Below are 16,851 nucleotides of genomic sequence, written 5' to 3' on the forward strand. Positions count from 1 at the left end.
CCTCCGCACTGCAAGCTTCACTTCATTTATGACCAAAAAACTGGCATCATAATAAACATGGTTATCTGCAGGTAGTAAGCAACCCGTGAAAACAGTAAGGCCAGTCCATCCTGTACAGGGCCTCTTGTCGTTGTCTCAAGACCTGTTGAGGTGTTTGTTTTCCAGTAAAATTTTACTGCCGTAAAACCTTACTGAAATCTTTTAGCCATAATTATATTATAGATCTGAAAAAAAGTGTCCTTACAGAAAACATTGAGACTATACTTCATAAATTGTATGCCTTTCTTTTTCAATTAATCTTTATTGATCGCAAGGAAGGATATAAACAATATCCGGAATAAGACAAACATAGCTGTCTCTAACAAACTATCGCGTCGTTAGCCGTCTTTGTGTGCCAGAGTCAATTTTGATTTCTTTGTGGAACTGGTGAATACCGGGGCTTGCCGTGAAACCGTTTGCATGTATGGAAATTGGAGGGGAACAAACGCACGGATGGAGCATAATACTTTCCGCCTGAGCACGCCGGCTAATGGAGCGCTTTTATTGGACAGGCCTGCTAACGCTAAAAAAAAAGGGGCGTGAACTTCGCTGCTAGCTTTTCGCTCTTGTGTGATCATCTGGGGGATCTGGTTCATTCTTGGCGGTGCCCAGCAGAAGCGTTTCTTTTTTTGATAGTCTGTGGACAATATTTCAAGTTGACACGGATTAATTCGTCTTGCGTGCAGTTGTAGCTGTCGGGCTGATGGACAAAACGTGAAGTGAGACGGTGACCCGGCCTCTCTCTTTCTGAAAATGGCATTGTGGTTAACTTAGCTAGTTAGCTTATCGGGCTAGGTAGCTGGACTCTTGTTGTCGCTGAGCCAACTGGCTTCCATTAGCTAGCTGTGCGGTGTTAGCTACAGGGTATGCTGAGGAGCATCACTACATGTAGCTCGGCTATTTTAATGTCATTTGTAGTAGACTGAAAGACGAGCGTTCAGTTGGTGGACAGAGCGACCATTTGGCTAGTTTAACTACGGCTAACTCATTTAAGGCGCTAACATGCAGCGGTAGTTTGGATCCACTCGTCACAAACTGCTGCCTTGCACCAGCAGACCAACTATTAGTAGGCATTGTGCGGTGTGTATAGCCATGGCTCTCTAACAATCCATCAGGAAAGTTGGTGACCGGTTACAGACAGGGTTGATGAGGGGCAGCTTCGGTGAACACACGGCTGCTTTGTGGACTGGACGCCGTTATGGTACATATACAGCGGTAGTTTGCTTTCAGCACCGGAGTCACCCTGGGCACGGGGCCTTGCAGATTGCCGAGAGTTACCTACACTGTGTTGGCTTGTCTTAGGTGAGCTCAACTGCCTGTTTACTCATATTGCTTCAAGAACATGTAAAGTTTGCACAGGTTGAAGATCAGTAATGTAACTTTACTGAGTCGGTTCGCCATTTTAAGTTGCTGAATCGGTGAGGGGTGGTGGTGAAGCGTTGTTTAGCGAAATGAACAGCTCAGGAGTCATGCCACAAGAAAAGATGGAACTGGATCTGGAAATCCCAGCTTCCATAGTTACAAGCGATGGACACCTGAGAAGATCCAACAGTGCACCCATGATAAATGGATTAAGGTAGGGCAATCTGACTTTAATTTACTGCAAAGTTAAAACTCTTTCCTTATTCACACATTGAAATAAGTTCATTTGCATTGACATGATGGTTAAAGGCGTTCATAATTCGTCTTTGCAGTGATAACTCCCAGGTGTTCCAGAAGGAGGTCCTACGGTGCCGGAGAAATAGCACTACAGTTGTGAACAGGCCCAACATGGTACAGTGGTTCATAAACATATTCTGACTTGATTGAGATGCCTGAGTTACTGTAATGAGTGTTTACTCATTATCAGCCATGTCCTCCTTTTACAGGTTCCTTCATCGCCCATTCGGGTCCCGAGTACCAGACTTCATCAAATTAAACAAGTAAGGAATTGAGGTGGTTGCAGTAAAAGTAATTCCTGTGGAAGTTGAGCTCTTCAGACCAATGTCTACGTCGGCTGTAGTAAGAGACATGCAAGAACAACCTCTTTAGGCATTCACAGGGTCCTTGATCTTAACAAGCAAATCAACTCTTAGTATCACACTCCTGCAGAGCAAGTCTTGATTTCCATAAGAATGCACATGGGTGTCGGTGGTGGGGAATTGTTCAGTTGTAGCATCTGAGATAAGACTGAGCCTGAAATGGGCTCGTTAATCTTGTACTGTGAACTGAAGCGCTTCTTCTTGACCCCCATCAAAAAAAGATGTCTTTCTCTCTCTCTGCCATATTTAATAATATTTTAATAAGAGTACATATCATTTTTATCCAGGGGGAAAATGTAATGGGTCCACTTTAAAGAACATAACTCAGAAAAGTTCAAATGATGTGATGGTAGCTAATGTGATTTTTTTATTTTTATTTTATTTTTTTATTAAAACCTTTGGGTCTCTTTTGTTCTCTTGTAGGAAGAGGGCATAGATGTGATGAACAGAGAAACTGCACATGAACGGTAAGCTATCCATTTATACACACAGTGTTTGAATGAGGAGATCTGCTGTGTTGTTGGTGACAGGCTGATGACTCCATGTTCTGATTGTTATTGTGCACTCAGGGAAGTTCAAGCTGCTATGCAGATGAGCCATTCTTGGGAGGAAAGCCTTAGTCTGGTAAAAACTCTGTCCCATATATGTTGCTGATTATGTTCTGCTGACGGGCAGTTTTGCATGTTTTGGCCCCTGGCCTTTCTTGGTCTCTCTTTGTTACTATAGAGAGGACAAGTAGAAACATGCTAGAGTAACGCTGAAAAAACTGGGAGTTAACAGGGCCACCAGTCTCTAAAGGTCAGGCTGAGTTGGTAGTATAATACTCCCACACTTGCAGTGCTGTTACTATTGGACTAAAGGATGCTGTAAACACACGGTGAGCTGTGAAATCTTTAATGTTTTTTAGAGTGACAATGATTTGGAAAAGCCTGTATCTTCATCTCCAAAGCGAATCGACTTTGTGCCTGTGTCTCCAGCCCCGTCCCCAACAAGAGGAATAGGAAAAAAGGTACATCTGACATTAACTGTGGTTAGAGTCACACAGTTATCGCATTAGTTTCATTAACTAGATCTAGTTACTTACTATAACCCAGTTGACTAATAATTTAATTATGTGCAGCCTACAGGGAACAGTTGGCTGCAGTGAGCTTCTTAGGCCTTTAGCCTTTTTCCACTAGTACCTGTTTGGCTCAGCACAGCTCAACTCCGTTTGTAGGTTTTCCATTATGCGGTAGTGCCTGGTAAAAAGAGCCGATGCGATCTGGAAATGTGACGCCAGCAGACTGCATTCACAGATTGGCTAGTCAGTGGCATCACTTGATGAGTCATGAGAGGGTCTCCTTCGTGAAAATCAAAACGTCCCTCTTTTAAACCCAGCAACGAGCGTGATGGCCAGAAAAAACACAGTGATCCCAGAGTCTGGCAAAAAGCTGTAGGCCGAGCGGCAGATATACCATCGCCTCAACATGCTGTGGTGTTCATGTCTCATACACATGACTTCACGGGACTTTCGGCTGCATTGCTTTAACATCCTCATGCACATCAGGTGTTACCGGCTTGTAGTGGAAACCAACCAAAGTCGAGCCAAATTAGGTACTAGTGAAAAAAGGCTTTTAGTTTGCTGCAGCTCCAAGATGCAACATTTTCTCTTAAGAGATTCATTTGGCTTTTTTTTTCCAGCTCTACAAAACAATTCAGATTTTTATATTAGCACTACACTTTAATGTCTCCGTGGTCTGAAACAAACAATTCTTGCTCCTCTTCCTTTAGTTGTCCCCCTCCTGAGGTGACCATGTAAAACCATCTAAAACTGAGTATTTGGAGCAGTCTGAAGTTGGTGTTTGTCTCATAACTCTATTAACATCTGAGAGAGAATTCTACAACAGCAAAGATGATGATAGAAGTTTAATTTTCAGGGTTTTTAAATCCTTATTTTGAGGCAAAGTCTTAAAACTATCAGTGTCTTACTGACCAAACAAGTACTCCAATGATAGTTGCAAAGTGGTATGTCTTACTTCATAATGGGCCCACTTTAATTATTGTTTCATGTTAGATTTTGTATATAGAAGCCAATATTTATTTATTTTTATTTTTGTCTAAATTCTTTTGGTACAATAAAGTCAGATGTTTTTGAGAGGTTTATTTACCCCTTCTTTTGACATTTAACATATAAGGAACTCTAAAATATTAGAACAAAAAGATGACGATTAAGCAGTAATTTTGCAGCACTTGAATGTTATCAGTTGCAGATTTATCTAATGCGTTATCTATGTTTTCTGCTCTCCCCCTCTTACAAGCAGCAGTGTTTCTCTCCTTCACTACAAATTTTGGTGAGCAGCAATGGTCTCACTCCCAGCCCAATACCCAGCCCAACACGGCGATTTGGGTGAGTACCAATTCTTTTGAGCTGTCACAGCTTAAAGTTAAAGAGTTAAAATCTGTCAGTTACAAAATTTGCACAATTATGTTTGCAACTTCAGCTCATGCCCACAGTTTGTTGCTGTATTTCCAAATGTTTTGATTTTAATTGTTCCTGTTTTCTGTCTTGTTCAGTCGACGGAGTCAAAGTCCGATCAACTGCATCAGAGCCAGCATACTCGGTCCAATAAAACGCAAAGGTGAGTCGTGCTTTAGACATGCTTTCAATGCTCTGTGTAAGGGAGGCTTTGCACATTAATGCAGCAGCAAACAGGCACACTCCCTCTGAGTGTGTTGCAATCAGACCTACCTCTGCTCTCTGTTTTGGTAGCTGATTTGAGTGCATGTACATCCTGGCATTTGTAACCTCTGACCCTCTGTGTTTACACGGAGATTATGAGATTGACCTCCCACTCAAAAGAGATGAGCTGTAATCGCATCAGTTTGCTGGTCGCGCCCTAAAACAAACTTTAGCTACCTTAAGCATATTTTACTTTATGTTTTTAGGGTTTAGGCGTCAGTCCTCTGACTTGTCTGGTGTAACCTCTGCACATTGTTCTCGCTGTGGGATCAGGGGCCACTTTATTTTACAACACCTTGCTGAGGGAGGAGTTAATCACGGCCAAGGTGTTCATCTGTTTTGACTTGAGAGACTGGTGCTCACATCCAGTGATTAATGCCTGATTTAGACTTATTTAGGAAATCTACATCATAACCAGAAACTGGTTTTAATTCAATAGGCTGTGACCTTCCACACCATTCAGTCTACGTGAGATTACTCTGAAAGGTCACAGCGAAGGGTTATAAAGGTTTTCTGATCATGATGTAGATTTCTTTTATGGTTGGAACTAGGGTTGGATGATTTGATCTATAGTCCCTCCATTATGGCAGCACTATCCACCCTTTATAAAGCACAATGTGCCAAAAAATTCCCCCAAAAAGCAAAAAACTGGTGAGTGGGCTCATTAAGTTCCAGTTTCTAAACCATCATGCAGTCAGAAGTATCCTGTTAGTGTCTTCTGTCATATAATGATGATCGATTTGAAAGTCTGGGCATGAACCTGTGCGCCCTCGGACATATGTGTCGAAAGTGTTGGATATGGGAGGGATGTGGATGTGAACATGCAACTTGAATCTGATAATGTTTAATTTAATGCATCAAAGGGGAAATGAGGTGAAAGTCGTCTTGATTGGTGAGCTCTGATGTTATCGTCCATCAGCACGACTGTAGTCAGAAGCCATCTGTTCAACATGTCGGCCTTGAAGCTTTGATTCTAATGAAGAATATATTTGTAAAGAAATGTCGGACATCTAAGAATTGAATACATTTTAAATGGTATGAAATGCATATTTCTGTTAATCATCACTGTTCTTAGACTACAAGACAAATGTTGTGGAAATGAGTCTTCGGTGGTCTTTATATTGATTAAGTTAATTTATTAAGCGCTGTGGTGCAGGAAATGCTTGTTAGGCTGGTAGGGCTGTGCGATATGACCAAAATCTCATATCCCGATATGAGACATTTATCATCCTGACAACTAAATATATCACAAAATTTTTACATTTTCTGTAAATTCTGTGAGTCTCGGGCAGCTCGACTTGGTTAAAGTGTTTTCAGCTGGGCGTGGTGTACCTGGAGTCGAGGCACGGCCGCGATTTTCATTGAGTATTTATTACACGGCGCGCAGCAGGGAAACGCCTGTTCTAAGGTTTATTTTTTAGTACCTGACGGCTCTTTTGTGTGATTCAGTTTATTTTGAAAAATCTGAACAGGATCTTCAACTTAATTATGAAAGGTTTATGTGGGGAAATAAACAAGCGGACGGCGGAGCCACGCAATGATTTTACCGTTGTTGTTGTTGCTAATGACAACGCTTAAAAACAGCCACTTGTCCATCTGTAGTGTGGTTATATTAAATATAAGAGAAAGAGAGAACTTCAAGAACTTCATCAAAACAATGAAAATTTTTGCTGTCAACAGTTTATTTTGCGATACCACGAAACAAACAATAGCGTAACATGAAACGACAGATGTTTCATCTGATGTATCTCGTTATAGCGAACAGCCCAATAGGGCTAGACATGCCAGCCGATGTTATACATGAGATTCAAAATATTTTCCAAACAGACTTGATGATGTTGTGCTTGTGCCATATCTGTGGTTAAACAGTATCTATAATGGTTCATGGAAATAAAGATTCTTGGAAGAAAAACATTTGACTTGTGATCTGGACACTAAATGTTAATGCCACACAACTCTGTTTGGTTACATGTCTGACGAGCAGTCTCAACTCTGTCTCAGTCTGAGTCATCTGAAATCAACCTGCTCTTCAGTCAACAGACTGACTGCATGTTATTTCTAAATGGAGTAAATCAGTGTGAGAATATTAAATCATTCTAACCTGATTGTTTTGAACTGGAATAACATTATATGAGGGTAACGAGTGTCACAACCGGCTCAGGCTGGTTGTTGCTGCTGCCATTGACCGATGCTGTAGCCAGTAAATGTGTGCCTGTGTATACACATAGACGGGTAAAGTAGAGTAAACCTTTTGCAATATGCAAATTCTGAGAGGTTCACATTTGAATCCTTAATCATTAAACATTTGTTTTGATTTTGTGTGTGTTGGTGTGTGTGCGTGTGTACTTTGTGGTCCTCTGTTGACAAAACACTGCCACGCTGCAGATTGAACGTGCTGTTAATCAGTATGGACGTGACTAGGTGAAAGTTCACCAAGTGTAAACTTTGCCTGTTCATCTGCCTGGCTCTTTTGTAGTCGCACAGCTCATGTGTCAATTTCTAAATGTTGGATGCCTTTTACTCTGCAGGTGAGATGGAAACGGAGAGTCAACCCAAGAGGCTCTTCCAGGGCACCACCACCATGCTGTCCTCGGATGTCTCCAACCTGTCAGATCTCAGCTCCTGGTAAGTAACTCTCAGGCCCATCAACAAATAAGAAGCTGCTTAGATAATGATGAGCTTTTGAGTGCTGAGGCAGGTAGGCAGACACACTGGCTGTAAAAGCCAAGCTTGATTACTAGTCACCATCTCGTAAATGGGGAAAAACAAGGAAACCCCTACATGAAGAGGATTTGAGTAATTAATAGGGGATTTTATATAGCCTTGTTGATCCTGATCTAAATCAAATGTCAGTCACCTCACTGGCAGCAGTTTTTTTTTATTTAAGAACTATTTACTTCCATAGAAATCGAAGTATATTGATTCTGGGGCGATTCTGTCTCAAAGTTGAGTCAGTGTGAGTGCTGACATTTGAGATTTGAGCAGTGCATTCATTCAGGGTGAATTAGTTATGCAAGCTTTTCTGAAGACTACCTTTTTCTTCCCTCTCAGTCACTCTCCAGATTTACTGGATGGAAGCCTCAGCAGCGTGGGCTCCTCCACCGACTCGCCAGGCAAAATGGAGGGAGTGTCTCCTTCCTCGTCCAGCAACTCACCCTTTGCTTCTCTCCAGGATTTGTCTCCCAAATGAGCATGGGATATCTAAGACTATGGGGGGGGAAAGAAAAGAGTGGAAAAGACTTCTCTCCAGGGAACCGGTTTCCTTTTCAGACCCTTCACATCGCCAACTACATTTCCTTCAAGTGGAGTTTTCCCCACACTTTCTTCTGACTGGCTGTTTTTATGGCTGCCTCTTATGGAGGGTCTCGATTTTAAGGAGACTACAGCCATGGATGTATTTGTGTAAGAGGTAATCCTAGTAAAACTAGGACTGAGGGAAGTCGCTGCGCGCACCAGCTGCTAATTGATCTTGGATGGTGCCAGCCTTCGTAGGGATACTAATAGGTGGCTGTTGTATAAATCTGTCCTGCCAGTTCCCCTCACCAGAGAGAGAGAGAGACATTGAGCACTGGACATATAAAGACTACTTGGATGTGTGCATTTCCCTGTTTTTGTGCTGGAAAATGTCTGGCCTACTGGCCTTGGTGTGCGCACAGTCTGCAGATTTTGTAAGAAAATATTTAACTTATTGTTTTCCTGCTGCCTGAGCAGATATTCTAAATATTTTTATGGTATAGGCTGTGAACTGTGGTGTTTGCTTTTTTTTTTTTTTTTTTTTTTTTTTTCTCTTCCCTCCCCTTCAGCTCCAAAAAAAAGATTTGCTGCTACTTTAATTGGTAATTCTGAGCAATTAACGCACCCAGTGGTAAATCATGATCATTCCTGGTAGTCTCAACACTAAAAGTTCCTGTGTTCTTACCAGGATGATTTTTGTAGATAAAAGTATGAAAGTATGACTTTTTTTTTTTTCTTCCCCCTTGTTCCTTCTGGCAAAGTGTTCTTATTTATGGACAACACATTTGTTATAAAATTGGATTCGTTCTATCTGCAGTAAACAATCTGTGCTGTCATCAACACCAAATCAAGTGACTCCTGGAACACGAGGCAAAAAAAACAGCACCATCACATTGTGAGTAAAGAGACTGCTCTTTCTGCTGTGGTTACACTTTTTTCTTCCTTTTTTTTTTTTTTTTCTCTCTCTCTCAACACGTATTGCACAGGATGCTTGGTCCTGTAGTGTTTCAGCCTGTGTGAGTCTTAAGCAGGAAACAACTAAATTTGAAGAAGAAAAAAGTCTGACTACAATATGTAGAGGTTAAAGCCTGCACTGTGATATTTGCACCTAAATTTGGTTTCATTTGTCCTGACCCCAGTGTTCATATCCATCTGTATAACTCGATACTTCCGAACCCCTCTGTGGCTCTGTAACCTTAAATGTTTATGTACAAAAAGGAAGTGATTGTAAATCATTTTATGGAAGTGTGCCCTTTTAATTTAAACAAGTGTGGTTGCAGTTCACTTACTGAATGTTTTTTTTCTCTCTTCCCCCCCCCCCCCCCCTTTTTTTTTTTTTTCTTTAATACAAATAGGAAAATGTTGGGGGTTTCTGCTTTGTTTTTGTTCCCTTCACGATGCGTTTTTTTTCTTCTGCTCATTTTATGAAGTGTTCAGGGCATGAACTTAGCAAATGATATGCTATACTGTATGTCTGTAATAGAGGCTGTAATCTGCTCGTCTTTTGTGACTGCTATTGTAGCGGACATCAGGAGTAAATAAATTATTTCATTATGCTTTTGTATCAGTGTTTTCTTCTGTATTAGCGCTCCTATATGGAAGACCAAAACTACCAAAATAAAAATATTATTAAAAATATATTAGTCCAATGGAAATTGGAGTTTGTGGGGTTTTTCTCAGTTTGACTGCCAAAAATCCAGGAAAAATAAGGAATGAATTAAAGAAATATCCAATCAAATGCACTGGATCTATTTAAAAATCCATATAAAAATAATGTGTGGGGAAAATGGGAAATGATAAATATAGGAAAACAAACATATGGAAATGGAAAAGTTTAATCTGAATGGCAAGTTTCACATTTCATCAATTACGGTACCAGTATTTTTATAGGACATTTCGTGCATTTATTTTTACTACCTTTTTTTGGAGTCAATTATTGATTTTTCTCAGTTTTAGTACTTCATAAACCAAAACATACAAATTAAATGCGGATGCATCAAGAAGCACGACAGTGTTACCAGTTCTTCTAGAAGTAAACCATATTGCTAAAAGTATTCACTCGTCTACCTTCACATATTAACTTGAGTGACATCTGATTCTTAATCCATAGGATTTAATGATATAGTGATAACAGCTTCAACTCTTTAGGAGTGAGTTTATGGAAACGTTTTACCATTCTCCCAGAAGCACATTTAAAAATAAACTATTTATATAGCACTTTTCAAAACAGAGTTCAAAGTGCTTCACGTTTTTGAGGACACTGATGTTGGACGAGGAGGCTGTGTGCCTCAGCATCCACTGACACCACTCTGTGATTCTACTGTTGCTGTTGTTCCCAGTTGCTTCCACTTATACCACTAACAGTTGCAGTCATGGAAATGTCCATGGAAGTGATTGGAACCCTGAATTCGCTCACAATTCAGTGATTTGGATGGGTGAGTGAATACTTTTGGGAATGTAGTGCAAGTCTCACTGCTGCTATACTTGGGATCATTTTCCTGGTGCATGACCCACTTTCAGCCAAGCTTTACCTTTCAGACAGATTGACTCTAGAATACTTTGGTATACAAAGGAGTTCATAGTTGTAACGATAGTTAGTTGGTAGTAAGGGGCCCAAAGTGTGCCAAAAACATTGCCCAACTGTTTTTAGCCAACCTATAATTATGTAGCCTAATAGTTGCAGGGACATTTATCAAAATTTAGCTCAAAATGCCTCAACAGTGACATCTGCAGACTAGAGGGGGAAGAGCCTGCATGAGTGTGGGCAGAGAAAAGGACAGCAGGAGCCTGACCTCTGCAGGATGGGATCTCTCATTTTATTTTAATGCACTTCAGTTTTTTTCATGCTGATGCTTGTTGTACCACATGGTAACAATGTGCACAACCTAAAGTCAGTATCTGCAGTTGTGATAATAGTATTATTATTAATATATTGTTATTATTATATGTAAATGTTTGTTTATTAGAATAAGATCGAACGCTCTGAAAATTAACTAAGAAAAGATGGCAACAGGTAATTTCCTAGTAATTAATCTATTTATTATTTGAGGCATTAAGATTGTGCTGTGGTGTTTACAGGATACACGCTGGGATTCCCCTCCAGGCTTTTTAAAGGGAAGCATAAATGCTGAGATGAAATCTGTTTTGTTTCTCTTCGAAGGTTTTGGGAGTTCAAACTGCAAAATTTTGATGAATAAGAAGCTGAAACAAAACATCCAAGGTCCATCCATATCCTGTAGTAATTTGCAGATTTTCTTTCAAATTATGTTTATTACATTATGTTCTGTTTCAAGCCCAGATATACTTGAAGTTTCAGTGAGTCCGTTTTGAGAAGGAGTTTGTACCAGTTAAACTATGTTTCGGTATCTCAGTTTTGTTTGAATAGCTTGAAGTAAAAATGATAAAACACAGGGCTCCACACTGCTGGCTCTGCAGGAAGTGGTGAGAGTTCTCAGAATCCTTCTGATCACTGCATCTCAGATTTTGAATAAACTTTCCACTGATGTTAGAAAGGCCACTTTGAATCGAATCCCTGCCACTCACACAGCAACATAAAGCCAGGCCATTGTGTCCCGCTCCATCAGAGATCACATGGTCCAGGCCATCCTGACAGGAATCAGAGAGATGTACACACACAGCAAACTTTGCACAGGTGCTGCTCATTAAAACTGTCGATGTAACAGTGAAAGTTTGCATGCTCCCTAATTACACCTGAAACTTTTGCTTTGGTGGATCAAGTTTGAGTCACTGAACTTTGTTTTCAAGACAGTCCCTCAATAATCAGTCAATCATAGTTCATTTTTGTTCTTTTCGTTTTTGTCGGGACACTTTAGATAGTGGTGTCCAAGATGAAATATTCACAGACGCTTTGGGTGGCTTAAAATATTCTTCCTTAGATGTGATTAAAAACACAAGTTGAAATAAGTATTTGTGCCGTTAACATGTGTCCACGTGGGGATGATGACTGTGGAGAAATGACTGTACTAGAAAAAAACGTAGGTTACTGGATGCAACAAGTTTATAATAGTCCTTCACACCGTTTGTTTGGGGCCAGACTTTACTCTGTGGTGGCTTTGATCACCTCTTCTCACTCCTGGTTGTATTTAGCTGTGTTTTGTTAATATTTATGTAATTTCATAGTACTTTACTTTTATTAATATCTTAATATTTCATAGAACAATGTGTGCATAATGTCTTGCATGCCATCAGACAACCCTGTGCATGCGTATCCTCCAGCATCTTTGCTGCTGGAAAATGCTTCCACAGATTTCAGTTCAGCATTCTCTTGAGTGTCACGTCCCTCTCTGTATAATTTCTTCAGTGTTATTTCTCTGCCTTATTTACAGCTTTAGAGGCAACTGGTTCCCAAGCAGCTGCACATCATGTTGCTTTAAGATGACACCCCTCCCCTGAGGGAGACCGCTGGATTATTTTCAGGCACCATCATTGCAAAACTAACAGGAGCTTTATTGTCCTGTTCTGTGCCGTGTGCTTTCCTGACACAACATGTAATGTGTAAAAAATAAAACAGAATCTATCTTTGAACATGACACACTACAGCTGTATTGAGACTTTATTAAACATTTGATAAAGCACGGCAAGCGAACCATTCTTCTTTCAAGAGGAGATCCCTCCTTTGGTGACAGGTAGAAGTATCTTACTGCTAACAAACTTAAAGCCCACTCATACAAAGTATCCACACATGCAAGGAACAGCATTTAGTCTTCAGTCTACTCTAAAAAGCTTTAAAAAAACATCAATTTAATAATGGTAACAGGTAACAAAACTTTAATGGCTTTATATACAAGTGCCGCGTTTGCATGTTGATTCCTTCACACTGAAATGACCACTTTCTTTCACATAATGGCAACAGAGTTACAGACAATATGTGAGGCCAAACAACAGCAAACGGCCTCACGCTTCTTCACAGGCCCTTTATCTCAGGGACAGCTCCCCTCACTCTGACCTTACACACGACAGCTCTTCCCATTTACGTCACTTTAGTTCCGTGTATGTATTAACACAAATGTGTAGATTTGAAAACAAGTATGCTAAAATGTATTTTTCAGAGGATGAGGTAATCGAATAAGTACCCCTGTTCCCCTGCTGTCAGCTCTACTTTTTTTTACTCATAGTAGTGCCTCTGGTGGGAGAACATTCTCTTCATGTTTCTGTTTCTTTTCTTCCCTCCTTTCGGCTCACGGCACTTCATGTGCGTAGGATGACCATTGTAAGAAGCCCTAAAATATGACAAGAAATAACACCGGGTATTATAAACTTCATCACATGCTTTGTCAAAACAAACAGCCTGGTTCTCATTTCAGAATGGAACATGCAACTTCCTTCTGTTTTTACTCACCGAGAACATAAGCAGCTACAAGTTTCTTGTTAACACTTAAGTGGAGGTAGACAGGCACAGTAGATTCTTGCTCCCCCAGTGTCGGGAGCATCAGGGCGGCCATACACACCAGCCCAAGCAGTACTGTCAACAGACTGGGTCCTCCAGCAACAGGACGGCTCTCTGCAAGTGTCACATACACACAAATAAACACACTTAGATTGAGTGCAATCGCATGTGTAACTCAGAAAAAGCCTGGTAATTTACCAAACTAACTTAAACTGCTTCCATTTAAGTCTGAAGGGGGACCCAATAGCAATATACAGCAGATTATGTGGCACTAAATTAATGTGGGTATAATTAAGAATATTATTTAAAACAAAGCAACACAGGGTTGGAAAAACAATAATAAAATTAGAATAAGCGATATCGCTTGAAATGCTCACCAATTGAATTTTGTGATAATTTGGCTCCATCTAGAGGCAGTTTCACACAGCAGCGATTTCCCCTCTTTTTCCTACCTGTCTGGAATGCAGTCTGTTCAAAAAACTCGCTGTCAGCAATTCGGCGTTCCTCATCTTGGGGCCGGGGGCTAGGCGGGTCCTGTGAGGCAGAGGGACGGAGAGTGGCCGTCACCTCTTTGCGGCCCAGAGCTTTCCGCTGACTCTGCTCTGACACCTGCAGCCGGAACTTGTCGTAGACCCCATAATGGCACGCGCGCACATCTCGGTGTCGGATTACTCTGCGTGGATGCAGAAAGTTAGCTGTACAGACAGCAATAAATTAATCAATCTGCTAGTTTAGGTTCACCAAAGCGTGAACTAACTCACATATCAACGCAACACTGAGGCTTGACGGCTCCAGTTGCATCCACCACGGTGTACTTGTTTGGCGCTGTGCACAGCACTGACAACGAAGAAAACAATACACGACGTAGCCATGTGATTGGAGATGAAAAATGAACATAACAATTATACGTAAACACAGAGATGTTGTTTCGATCTGCTCACTGACCTTTAAACTTGAGGGCGAACTCATAGGGATTGTAGAGCGTGAGCACCTGTTTGTGAGACGACTGATCATCGGCATAGAAGACGAGCTCATTGGGGAACACGAACACGGGAAGGCTTCCTCCCACCAGCTCTGGCGGTCGATGCTGCTGCTGCTGCATTGGCTCCCGCTGAGCTCTACCCTCTGCCCAGGCCCCGCCAACTCTTCTCTAGCAACTCTCAAGCTTTGTGAGCTCCCTTCAGGTGAACAGCACTTCCCACTCTCAGCTCCTTAGGGCCATGACATGATACTGTGAAGAGACACAAGTGATGAAATGCAAAATACGCCAAGAGGCAACAGCCTGTCACTCTTTTACATTTTATGAAACTCTAATAGGTTAGTAATAGTGTAGTGGTAATACATTTCTTTCATTTATTCATATATCTCCTATAGCTTCTAGTTACCTTACACTTTACTGTGCCTATTTGTTTACTTTAGTGACTCGAAGGCAAGTTTCTGCCCACCTCTTAGATGCTTTGTCTGTTTAGCTTCTCCCCCACCTCTGTGGGTTCACACCCTCTGTTTCCTCACCCCCCACTGCATAACAAAGAGTGAAGCCATCCCCCGCCAACAAATGTTAACCCACCCCCATAGCCTTCATTTTATTATGATATTCTAGTATATTTAAAAGTACATTTAAACACTTATAACTTAATTAGATTCTAGATTTACTCTGTTTTTAAATACTCTGTATTTAAAGCAAAAAATATAATTATATCACTTACGTGATTAAAAAAATTAGAATGTTAGACTCATCTAAATGTTTTAGTTTAGTCTGTTTTTTAAATTTAACAGTGTAATAAGATATTTACATTGATAAACATTAAAACCTTTTCTAAACCACCTAAACCCATGTCTTTAAAACTTGAGCACAGCAAGGTTTTGTTATATACTGATAATCCTACATGTGCTATATTTTAACGCGACGTGTATTTTTAAAGGCAAATACTTGAAACAAAACTCAGACCTTAATGATAAGCGAGAAAGCTAAGGCAATTTCATTGGTACAACTTTTTATTAAAGGCAAACAAAGTTAAAGTGAACTCCATGTGCCTGGTCACGTGGCCCTTTGTGTTTACATGGTAACGGAAGAGCTCGAGGAGCGAGACCTGTGGTGTCGTAACACTTTTTATTTTCTACGTATTGTTTGCTCCACGTCAGAAAAACACAATAAAATCACTACATTTGAAGCACTATGCTGCGAAGTCACTTTCAGTATATGAGATATGACATGTTATTAAGTTATCTAGATTTCTTTAGCATTTCGTTAGTGTATATAAACTCAAAACTGCCTTTAAAGCACAGGTAACAACGTAAACAGACACCAGAAATTGGTTTTTCGTTGAATATTTGACATAAATCTATAACAACTGTGATTTTAAATTAATACGGTGCCCATTATTAAGTAATACCGATGGTATAACATGTTCTTTATCTGCTCGTGTAATAACACATATTTTCACTGTAATGCTAACGGTGTTCAATACTGATGGCTAGCGTTAGCCGGCTAAGAAAACCCAGCTGATAGCAAATTGCCTCTTAAACCTTGTCTACACGCAGTGTCACTTCAGAAAGCAAAGCGCAGATTTATTTAATTTCAATAACAAGTCAGAGTGAAACTTTACCTTGTTGTCAGCACACGGGTTCGTGAAACGTTGGAGCTGTAAACGAGATCTGTGCTTCTGCTCCCACCCTGTTGTTGTTGCTCCTCAAGCCTTTTTTTTCTTTGTGAATAATTGTACTGCAGACCTCGCGGTGCATGCTGGGATGGCAGAAGGCGAGTACATGAGAACGTAAATGTTCTCCCAGCACGCGGGCTAACGTGTTTATTACAATTTCACAACGTTTGGATCGGAGCAGAGAAAACTTTATCCCCCAGGCATAATTTAATTATATTTGCAGAATGCTTTGACAACATAACTGCTGTGAAAAAATGTGCTCAGATGTAAAGTATACTCACACTTTCCTAGTGCAATAAATTGTTTTCTTTAGCATATAACGTATAAATAGGCCAACTGAAAACAAGAAATAGCCTGTTTTAAACTTCCACCAGGCATGAGGTATTTTTCTTAACTGCTGGTATAAAGTTTTAAAACTTACTGTAATTTGATTTTTCCGTTATTCCTTAATATCATGGTAGCATCGAAGCACACTATTGTGACTTCAGTATTGTGGGAGTTACCACCATTACGGCCAAACGATACAAAAAACACGGTTCGGTAGCGATAATTATTTTCCCGCTGTGGTATTTGCAAACTCAAGCATGCATGTGTAAGTTTCTTCCCCAGTTTTTGTTGTTTTAGTTAACAAGGTCATGTAACTACATGCGTTGCTATTACGTTAGTCAGAAGGACGGAGCCTTTGACACGTCTTGAACGCAGCAAAAGAATCACATCTGTGGGCGCGCGTGTGAGGTTGTGATGGGGCGGGAGGGAGACGGTGCAAGCGGC

General features: G+C 40.6%; 2 protein-coding genes and 1 non-coding gene across 4 annotated transcripts; 2 read left to right on the forward strand and 1 right to left on the reverse strand.

Moving 5' to 3' along the window:
* Positions 1–347: 347 nt before the first annotated feature.
* Positions 348–9,569, forward strand: pabir2 (PABIR family member 2). 2 transcript variants are annotated; one of them, XM_040015304.1, is made up of 11 exons: positions 348–1,341; positions 1,447–1,615; positions 1,734–1,812; positions 1,908–1,961; positions 2,484–2,527; positions 2,630–2,684; positions 2,968–3,069; positions 4,361–4,446; positions 4,614–4,678; positions 7,308–7,404; positions 7,831–9,569. In XM_040015304.1, the coding sequence occupies exons 2-11, from the start codon at positions 1,491–1,493 to the stop codon at positions 7,967–7,969; spliced, it is 846 nt and encodes a 281-aa protein (XP_039871238.1). In that variant the 5' UTR covers positions 348–1,341; positions 1,447–1,490; the 3' UTR covers positions 7,970–9,569. The 2 variants fall into 2 exon arrangements, with proteins under 2 accessions (XP_039871238.1, XP_039871237.1); XM_040015303.1 differs by having other exon boundaries at positions 348–1,615.
* Positions 2,738–2,894, forward strand: LOC120724439. Its single transcript, XR_005693919.1, has one exon. It is a non-coding gene; the product is annotated as a small nucleolar RNA U109 (small nucleolar RNA).
* Positions 9,570–12,568: 2,999 nt separating the features above from the next.
* Positions 12,569–16,303, reverse strand: mospd1 (motile sperm domain containing 1). The gene is made up of 6 exons (XM_040015306.1): positions 16,027–16,303; positions 14,366–14,651; positions 14,182–14,257; positions 13,873–14,093; positions 13,373–13,534; positions 12,569–13,253 (listed from the first exon to the last, which is right to left on the reverse strand). Exons 2-6 carry the CDS (start codon positions 14,520–14,522, stop codon positions 13,222–13,224), a joined length of 648 nt encoding a protein of 215 aa, XP_039871240.1. The 5' UTR covers positions 14,523–14,651; positions 16,027–16,303; the 3' UTR covers positions 12,569–13,221.
* Positions 16,304–16,851: the final 548 nt, after the last annotated feature.

This window comes from Simochromis diagramma, unplaced genomic scaffold (genome assembly GCF_900408965.1).
Source record: "Simochromis diagramma unplaced genomic scaffold, fSimDia1.1 OVJJ01000685.1, whole genome shotgun sequence".
Taxonomy (NCBI): domain Eukaryota; kingdom Metazoa; phylum Chordata; class Actinopteri; order Cichliformes; family Cichlidae; genus Simochromis; species Simochromis diagramma.

Bases quoted from the DNA above. Each gene is read 5' to 3' on its own strand.
- pabir2 (XM_040015303.1), top strand. From the start codon at position 1,491: ATGAACAGCTCAGGAGTCATGCCACAAGAAAAGATGGAACTGGATCTG. The intron at 1,962-2,483 runs GTAAGGAATTGA...GTTCTCTTGTAG, and splicing joins GACTTCATCAAATTAAACAA to GAAGAGGGCATAGATGTGAT. The intron at 4,679-7,307 runs GTGAGTCGTGCT...TTTACTCTGCAG, and splicing joins CGGTCCAATAAAACGCAAAG to GTGAGATGGAAACGGAGAGT.
- mospd1 (XM_040015306.1), bottom strand. From the start codon at position 14,522: ATGCAGCAGCAGCAGCATCGACCGCCAGAGCTGGTGGGAGGAAGCCTT. The intron at 14,258-14,365 runs GTCAGTGAGCAG...CTTCGTTGTCAG, and splicing joins GTTCGCCCTCAAGTTTAAAG to TGCTGTGCACAGCGCCAAAC. The intron at 13,254-13,372 runs GTGAGTAAAAAC...GTCATATTTTAG, and splicing joins TGTAGCTGCTTATGTTCTCG to GGCTTCTTACAATGGTCATC.